General features: G+C 35.6%; 1 protein-coding gene across 1 annotated transcript; it reads left to right on the top strand.

Moving 5' to 3' along the window:
* Window positions 1-4533: 4533 nt before the first annotated feature.
* Window positions 4534-9280, top strand: LOC149676366 (uncharacterized). The gene is made up of 5 exons (XM_089838685.1): window positions 4534-4653; window positions 4730-4774; window positions 6979-8781; window positions 8863-9215; window positions 9257-9280. Exons 3-5 carry the CDS (start codon window positions 6981-6983, stop codon window positions 9278-9280), a joined length of 2178 nt encoding a protein of 725 aa, XP_089694811.1. The 5' UTR covers window positions 4534-4653; window positions 4730-4774; window positions 6979-6980.
* Window positions 9281-9746: the final 466 nt, after the last annotated feature.

Below are 9746 nucleotides of genomic sequence, written 5' to 3'. Positions count from 1 at the left end.
TGTTTCAACAAACTAATCGTAACATGTTGTTTTATAATGATGTTCGTTATGAGTCACCAACTGTACAACTTTCTACTCCTTAAAAATTGACTCTATGGCTATGAGGCTTTTTTTTAGCTGGCAACCACTAATTTGCAATAATCATCCTATCTTGAACCTAATTCCTACTGTTTTAGACGAAGTCAACATGCTGTGATTTATGCAAATTAACAAGTGTTAGGTTCAAGTAACTTCCAAATGGGTTGGCGTACGACAAAATGTCATACCACAGTTTCGCCTTATATTGCCCCAGGAACCAAAATACTTTCGCTCCTACGTCCATTTCAGATACACCCTGTATATCGTTGTCCGACAAAACATTTTTGTTCGACTTTAATTCCGCAAGCCTTTTCACGGTTTGTTGCAAGGGCTTGTTTGGGCTTCTTATTAATTTCTTTAGTTTGCCAAGATTCGACTCAAACGGAAAGGGTGAGAATTCATCCAAAGCACCATACACCCTTGTATGCCCAGCCAGGTGAACCAAATTGTGCATGTTATACACGTAAATTTCCTTTATGAATGCAATAATCACAGCCATGATAGCCTTTATGATTTATAATACACTTCAAGTATGCTTTTGCAGGAGCGTCACAATGGTCCAAGTGAAACACTAATAGTTGTGTTTTCGTACGTAATTCCAGTTTCCAAGAGGTGATTTGCCTCGGTTATGAATTTTTCAAGATACTTCTCAATCGGTTTAGGCTTTCCGGTTCCACTAAATATTGCAACAGGAAAAGGCTCAGAGTCTTTTAGTTGATTACACTTGCATAATTTTGGCCAAAATTGGGCATTTGAACTCCATCTATATTGAACGAGAGTTTGAGTTCCATATCTTCAGCTCCACTCCACTTCAAACCTGACTTCAATTTATTGGTAATGCCCTCCGAAATTCCAACGTGGTAATAAATTCCATTATCCACATTATCAACAGTAACGGCTTTTCATAGATTATATTTATAATTCGCACAACAGTCAAGGGGCAGATTTGGATGGTACGGATGAATTATCGTAAGAAGTTGATTAAACGTAGTATGGCTCACAGAATTATCCAACGTCCATTGTTTCAAACATTCTTCCAGACTAAATAGATTTTCATCGCCCGATTCAGCTTGTTCATTAGAAACACTTCCAGGATACGAGCATGAAGAGGAGTTACTGCTTGCAGAAAAACCCAGCTTGTTTTTTTGAAAGTTTCGAACTCCTTTTCTATAATAAGGCAGTTCGGTTTTTTCCATGGTAACCTAACCTCTACAGAGGGTCCTCTCTTTTTTGGCCCTTGTTGTATTGAATACGGAAAACGCGGGAACGGGGACTTTTTTTTAGTCGAAGGAGAAATTTAGTAGAAGAAGGATGCTACCCTTTCTTTGTAACCGCGTTGAAATTATCTTTTCGTTTTTCTGAATTAAAACTGTTTATTATTAAACCTAGTATTATTTATCTCTGAAAACTTTATGGTGCCGAAAACTCGGGGATATCCTTTAGATTAGGCGGAATTTAATTGCGTAATTAAATATATTTAAAACGAAGGCGCGACTTAATTAGGATACCTTTTGAACGAGAATAAACACAAGAAGGTACTATGGCGGATAAACAGAACAACGAAGAACAATTTTATGATGATGAAGGACTCAAACGATTAGCAAAGAAGAGAGCCGCGGCCAGGGGGCAAGTTACAAGAATTTTAAATAAATTCAAGGACGAAAGGGATCAACCAAACGGGCCGGACAAGGAAAAATTACGAGCATGGCTTCAACAAATGAAGGAGAAAGGAAAAGCCCTTGTAGAAATGGACGAATATATCCAAAACTCGATAGATGTTGAAGACATGGAAGAAGACATCTATAAATCCGAAGAAGTTCAAGAAGCAATTTTAATTGCTACATACAAGATAGAAGAATTCGTTAAACCGACCCAAGACTCTTTATCAGCTGCTCAGTCAGATTCAACAATCATCCAAACAGGACAAAGCAACGTGATATCAAATCCCATCCAAACTTCTCTCCCATTAACGGTAAATACACCACCTTTCGTATCAAATCAAAATCAACCAATACCCCCACAAGAGGAGAGCCGTCACGTCACAAATAGCCTAGTAAATTTGAACCAAGTCACAAACCTTCCGAAACTCGAAATACCTAAATTTGATGGTGACGAAGATAAATGGACAAATTTTTGGTTCTTATATGAGGTAGCAATTCATAACGATGAAGGACTGCATCCAGTTAACAAGTTTTGCTACCTCAGATCGTATCTGGAGGGAATCGCGGCAAACGTCATTAGAGGCCTAGATTTAGGTGAAGAAAATTACTACCACGCTATTGACTTATTAAAGGGCCGTTTCGGAAGCAAGGAATCAAGAGTGAGAACTCATATCAATAATTTAAGGCATTTCGAGTCGATTGAAAATCCGAGAGATGAGACGGGGCTGAGAAGATTTTTTGATAAGTGTGAAGTGGAGGTGAAAAGCTTGCAATCGTTAGGAGTAGCCGCCTCGAAGAATTACGGAACTATTTTATGTCCAATGCTTTTGGATAAATTACCGGAGGACATTAGTTTAGAGTACACACGAAGATACGACAACGACAGTAGCCTAGATTTGCTATGTTTACTGGAATTCTTAAGGAAAGAGTTACAGAGTAGGGAACGAGCGCGATCGTTTAAAAGCCCGGACACCTTAGCTAAAGCTAATGAAGGAGGAATCAAGAAAGGTGACCCGCAGCCACAAAGGCAAAAATTTAGCAGCGCGGGAAATTCAAATTGGAAACGTTCGGAGCCAACACGAACCGAGTATGGAAATAAACAACCAAACCGGTTCTTAGCCGCTACACTGAGAGAAATAACCGCGGTTTCTACAGGAAAATTTTACAGTAAAGCAGGGTAATTTGGATTTACGGGAAAGTTCTGAGAAATCTATGATTTTCCTGAAGTTTTTACAGGGACCAAAAGCAAGTTTTCCTGTAATTTTAAAACGTTGCTCGTTTCTGTAATATATTCAAGTTCTATCTTATAAATTTGTTTCACAGGTATTCACATGTAGTTAATCCATGCGTCTTAACTGCTTTTTTCACTGGTTCAAAATATAGTTTTTCCTGTATTTTCAAAACACTGCATACCTACGTAGAAAACACAATTAAATTCAGTAAAAAATATTTATGTATTTTAAACCTGTAGATTTTACTTATATTATATTATAGTTCTAACAGGGTCAAAGATACATTCTCATTTTTAGTAATGACGTCGGTAGCTCCTGTAGGAAATCAAGTGGAGGCTCTAATATTGTAGTTCATACCAAATCTAGACTTCAGTTTTAAAAGGGACAAAGACATATTTTATATTTGAGTATGTTCACGCGTTTCTGCATACTGTTGGAATTAGTTGATTTATAGATTGTATAGGCCATTTGGGAATTGTTTTTTGTTTAAATATTTTATAATGTTGGATGGCGTCTGCGTGTTAAAGTTCATATAAATTCAAAAAACTCTCTGTCCAAGCATTTTTAAACGTACATCAATAACGTTTATTGGCTTTATAAGTACTATAATCTATGTTCCAGCGTGTACAATTTTTTTTTTTTTTTGCTTGAGCCCAGGGATGATTTAATTCGTGCTATTTACCTTCAATGCTAGCTCTCGCGTTTGCTTTTCATCGTCTTTAAATGTCTTACGCTTTGATTATAACAGAAATTAGCTAAAAGTAATCTAACCATTAATAAAACAAAACTAATGTCAACGTTGGCTACCGGCTAAGTAAAATAATGTTGAATGTCAAATTTAGTAACGTTGGTTAATACATTAAAATAGGAGATTTTGCCGAGAACAGGATGGCATATATGGGTTTCCTATTTTGAAATAAACAATTAGGTACTAGATTTTTGCTGAAATTTACGAATTTCAACAAATTAAACTTGGTAAACTCCACCTGAAAATGCACTTAATTTCTATCAATATTCTATTCGCAATATAATAGCAAAAGCGGAAACTACATTCTTTCCTACGGGATATTAAGGCTGCACTGTGCTGCTTTCCGTGTTTATTAAATTACTTAAAAATTAAAATCAATTACTGAAAATTGGAAACATTATATGAATTTTGTGTGGGTGTGGTATTTTAAAGAGTATATTAAAAATGTTTATCTTATCTCTTATTAAATTAAACTGAAATTTTTTTCCTCTTGATTTATGGATTTTAATGGTTTAAAAAAATAGTAATGTTAATTTATTCAAATGTATTACGTTTAAAAATATTGTGGGCCAAAACGATATATTTTTTTTTAAAAAAAAAAGGTATTTCGAAGCGCGGATAGCCGGAAACTTAAGGTAGATAACCTTTATCGATTTTTCTCAATAAACTCTTTTTTTGTGACACTCCCTATTTTAAACCGTGTAAAGGCTTATGAAAGGAAAGGTTGGGGGAGGGGGGATGCTTCAAAATTTCTTAAAGTAGTGGGTACTTTTCCACAAAAAAACACCCCCCTTGGTCATTTGTTTCAGCGGACAGCGAACTCAAACACTACGCGAATGCGCGTCCCTCTACTCTTTCATATGACTTCTTCTACAAGTTTGACAAAGACCAATATTCCAAAGATTTATTTAAAAATTCTTAACACTGCTATAAGGTAAGAAAATGGATTTAATTATATCGCAGTTATCACCTTGATCGAGGTAATGTTATAATGATTTGTTTTCGTGTAGGCTTTCAAATAACTTTCACGGAAATTTCCTCGTCAAAATCACAAGGTAAGAGTTTTTTTTAATTATTACTTAATATTAATTTTGCGGGCAAGAGACCTCTTAAAGGAATAAGACATGATATTATACATTAAGTAAATGGCTCTAATTTAGTGTTCACGGAATAGACACTAATTGATTATAAACTATCGCCTTCTACAATACACCTCCGTGGTCAAAGCCCGTGCTTGGAGAGATATATACTCCTTGCCAAGTTGTAGTTCTTCGGAAGGTCGTTTGTTTTTTGTAGCATTTTTTGGACTATGAATTTCGGGGGCCGATCATAAAGGTTGAAATTTAAAAAAAAAATATTAAGTGAGCCCCTCTATAAAGTGATAAATATGAGTCCTATAATTTATTTTTAGCCACATCGTATATATACGATGAGGCTATTAGTTTGTCCCGCGAGCCTGTGGTCGTGGTCGTGGTAGTAGTTTTTCGCGATTTGGAATGTGGTCAGAGTTACCCAAAGAAATAGTTAATCAGAGCTAACCGAAGAAATGGTTATTTTATTGCTTTGGCAGTATAAAACGTTTCGTTCGACATTGAAGGGAGAGTGAATGTGAGAGAATTGTGGTGAGGTGATATTTTTCGTTCGTGTATTTTAAAAGGATGGGGATTATAATAGTAAGTGCAAGCATACATTTAATTGTACAGGTAAGGTTAAGCTTTGTGAAATGTGGTTTACGTTTGCTCCATATATTTAAAGCTAGAGAGAGAGAGAGAGAGAGAGGAATTTAGTATTGGCTTAATTTAAATGGAAGGTTTAATACTCCCTTTAAAATTCCTGTCACCCGTCAACAATAAGGGTTTCACGCTTTTCATCTCACCCCCCCCCCCGATTTCAAAATTCAAAGAAATCGAGGGGGATTTTTAAAAAGCAAAAGGAACTATATACCGATGTTATATTTGGAAAGGTGGTGTTTATTACTAGAAGTTACGTCTATTTCTCCATAAATCGAGAAGAGTTTTAAAAGAAGGTACTAGCTTGGGGCACCAGATATTACAATTATAACGTAAGTAAATTTATTGAAGTAAGGATTAGAGGGTTATAATTTTTCTTAGGGCATCGAGGTGCTATTCACTGTGATACCTCTCTCTCTTTCAGTTTGAAAAACAAAAAAACTCTCTCTCTCCCTCTCTCTCTCTCTCTCCAACTAGGAGTCATGATCTTAACCGAGGCCAGGAGATATAACTTCACGGTTGGAGAGGCAAAAGCATTTTAAATTCTTACCGACCGGGCAGAAGTTTTATCACTGTTTAGGGTAGGGCATCGAGGGGCTATTCACTCTGATTTTATGCACGGTAAATCATTTAAGCATTGTCAAAGATAGCGTTATTCACTCATTAGGGTAAGGTATAGAGGGGTTATCCACTCATTAGGGTAGGTATAGAGGGGCTATTCACTCGTACGATGTGGCTACTATTACGAGCCCTTGGGTCGCCTTGTTATATTGAAATTCAACTCCAAATATATTTGAATAGAAATGGGTCAAAGCGAACCTTTTTTTTAAATAGGAACAATTCTTAATCTCGCCAATAGTGCTTTTGACTCTTTAAACTCACGTACAATAATTACGTCTATTTATAATGGAAATATTAAAAAAAAGGAACTTGCATTGCACAGCAATTTCATTAAGCATGAATTAAACCTTTGGAAGTTTTTTAGATAAGAATTTAGCCCTAAACTTCTTAACTTTCTCTTTTTCTGTCGGTACAGTAAATTTAATAACCGATTTAAAATTTTATTAAAGGTAAAGACTCAGGTCCTAGTCTATACCGTAAAGTTTCGTTAAACTTATTTCAAATTGTAAACTAGTTATTTTATTGAAACTAAGACGAATTTTTATTTTTAAATTAATTCTTGCATGTTTATTGAATGTTTCTTATGTCCAAAACTACACGGTCCCATCATAGAATACTACCTTGGGGCCACTCTTGGCGTTCTTAAATAGCCAGTTTAGCCAAGGTTGTTGTTGTGGAATTTGTTGCGTGTCAGGGGCTTTAAATTATCCGTGAAATCTGAACCTATATCTAAATGGTTTGATATTCTTTTATTGGTCTAAATCCATTAAAATATAGTTGTTTGGCCATTTCACTCGCTCTTTAAGGGGGTAGAAACTCTACATTTTTCATCAATTTGCACCTTTAAAGAAATTTGCTAAAAGGCCAAATCAAGAGATGTAATGTAGCCATACCACTTACATTTTCAGATATGATGGATTTCAAGTGTGGTCTAGAACGTTGTGAATTTAGCACAAACATTTATAAGAAATATTTTCACCACTGCTTTTCTCATAAAAACTTGCACCGAGTATATTTTAATTGTTGTGGAAGGTTATTCACAAATTTTGGATCGTTTAAAAGCCACGCGCATCGAACTCACAAATCTGAAATGAAAATTAGCTTAAATAACGATGCTGACATGGTTTCTCAGTTTCCTAGTGAAATTTTAAAATGCAAAATTTTAAACTGTAATTTTGAATGCGCTACGATCTCTTTAAAAACTTTCTGCGATCATCTTAAGGAGCACATTATTAATGGGATCACTGTATCATGCCCGATGACACAATGTAAAGCAACTCAATTTAGAACAAAATCATCATTGTCAAGCCATTTTAGTCGCAAACACAGAAAAAGGAACGAATTACGATTCGATCGTAGCGAACCTAGCATAACCCAAACGGATTTACAACCACAAACTAACCAAGCTGTTGATTCTGAAGAAGAAATGAGGTTTGAATGTGCAGATTATGAAGATGATTTGTCAGAAGAAATCTTAGAGCAAAAAGGATTAGAAGACAATTTGGGAATGTTTTACTTAAAACTTCAAGCTGTAAAATATTTGCCCTGTAGCACGGTGCAGTATATTGCAGAAGAAATTTCAAATTTGAAATATGTGGAGAAATCCATCATCAAGAACAAGTTGTTTTCGGATCTTGCCGACCAGGGGATAGCCGATGATGTCATAACACGTGTTCTTGATATATTTTCAAATTTTAATATACTGGAAACTACTCATGAAAAATTTAAATCAATATATCAACGGGAAAAGCACGTTAAAAACTCATTGCAATATGTTGCACCAGTTCCAGTTTTCCTGGGCTACGATAACGGGAAGAAAAAAAAATTTTACCATTACGTTCCAGTGAAGGATTCACTATCAAAATTAATATCTAACGTGGAAGTAGCGAAAATACTATTTTTTCCGAAACCTACGTTTATCAATGGGCAGAATCAAATACTAGAAGATGTATGCGACGGAGAAGTTTTTAGTGGAGAGTATATGCACATGGAAGACTACAGAAGTTGCATACACCTAATAATCTTCCAAGACGCGTTTGAAACTGTAAACCCTTTGGGATCTGCGAGGTGCATCCACAAGATTGTAGGAATATATTACACTTTAATTAATATTCCACCCGAGCTCCGATCTACTACTGACCACGTTCAGCTAATTTTATTATGCAGGGACTCCTACTTCAAAGACACCAATAGCTGTCTCAAGAAGTTAGTCAGCGACTTGAAAGATTTAGAAACTGAAGGGATAGTTATTGGAGGTAAACGGTATAAAGTGTTTGTATGTAGTTTCGTAGGAGACAATCTGGGCAATCACGAAATAGGAGGATTCCAAAAAAATTTTGCACACGGCCACATATGCCGTTACTGCTTAGCTACGGCTCAAGAAATTCATGCCGATGGCCCATTTACAAAAAGATCCCCGAAGAACTACGATGATAGTATTGTAAAGCTAGCTTCTGAACCAAACATGACATCAAATAATGGAATAGTTAAGAAATCTATTTTAAATGAGCTTAAATATTTTCATGTATGCAACCCAGGATTAGCGCCATGTGTAGCCCATGACCTATTTGAGGGGATTGTTGCTTACGATTTGTACCAGTTTTTAAAATATTATATTAATGTTAAAAAATGGTTTTCTTGGAACTATTATAACTGGCAAATATCTCAATTCGAATTTAAAGGAAAAGACGTTAACAATAAGCCCTGTTCTGGTAGACCTGGTGGAAAAAAATTAACAGGGGATGCGTCTCAGATTTGGTGTATTTTAAGGTTATTTTCTATAATTTTTAAAGACAAGATTAGGGAATTTTCGGATCCTGTTTGGGACCTGTATCTTCAATTTAAAAAAATAGTGGAGATTGTCATGGCTCCTAAAATTTCAAAACTGGAAATTGCGTTTCTTGTTATATTATTACGAGAGTATAAGCAAGGCCTTTTGAAATGTTTTCCCAATCATAATTTAAAAGCCAAACACCACTACGTTTTTGAACACTACCCAGAACTTATTCTTCATTATGGACCGCTTATACGTCTTTGGACGCTTCGATTTGAGAGCAAGCACCACGTCTATAAGAAGTTTGCCCAGAATAACAAGAACTTTCTGAACATAACGAAAACTCTATCGCAAAAGCACCAGATGCAACAGGCATATTTTTTGGCTGGCAGTCCATTTCCATCTTCAATTAGCTACTCGAGTTCGAATTTAATTAATGATATGAACCGAGAAATAGATATTTGTAATTTAAAAAGAGAAAACACAACGTTTCTGAAAAAACTACTTTATAAAGGGACACTTTATGAAAAAGGACTGTTTGTAATTGTGGAAGCTTCAGATGATCATTTACTATTTGGGCGCATAGACACAATGATCATATACAAATCGGGAATTGATCAAGTTTCATGCTTTGTACATTTGTTTCAATCAAAGCGATGTGTAAAACTACACGTCTTTGAAGTCACCGAGAAAAATCGTGCTTTGATTATCAATTTGAATGATCTGGCGGATTATTATCCATTGCCATGCTATGATATATTTGGAAAAAAAATAATTACACTCAAGCACAGTGTTCACCATTCCTAGCGGACATGCTGACAAATGCTTGAGGTATGATATAACCTTATCGATGGCTTGCAATCGAAAACCCTTCCAGCTCACTAGTCTTTTTAACAGAAACTA

This window comes from Phalangium opilio, unplaced genomic scaffold, assembly GCF_054372755.1.
Source record: "Phalangium opilio isolate 3A_F unplaced genomic scaffold, DU_Popi_V2 ptg000046l_1, whole genome shotgun sequence".
NCBI classification, from domain to species: domain Eukaryota; kingdom Metazoa; phylum Arthropoda; class Arachnida; order Opiliones; family Phalangiidae; genus Phalangium; species Phalangium opilio.
Note: the sequence above shows the minus strand (reverse complement) of the source record. Positions and strands in the feature narration are given on the sequence as shown.

Coding starts and splice junctions, on each gene's coding strand:
- LOC149676366 (XM_089838685.1), top strand. CDS start 6,981: ATGATGGATTTCAAGTGTGGTCTAGAACGTTGTGAATTTAGCACAAAC. Junction 8,782..8,862: donor TAACAATAAGCCCTGTTCTG/GTAGACCTGGTG, acceptor TAATTTTTAAAG/ACAAGATTAGGGAATTTTCG. Junction 9,216..9,256: donor AAAAGCACCAGATGCAACAG/GCATATTTTTTG, acceptor ATCTTCAATTAG/CTACTCGAGTTCGAATTTAA.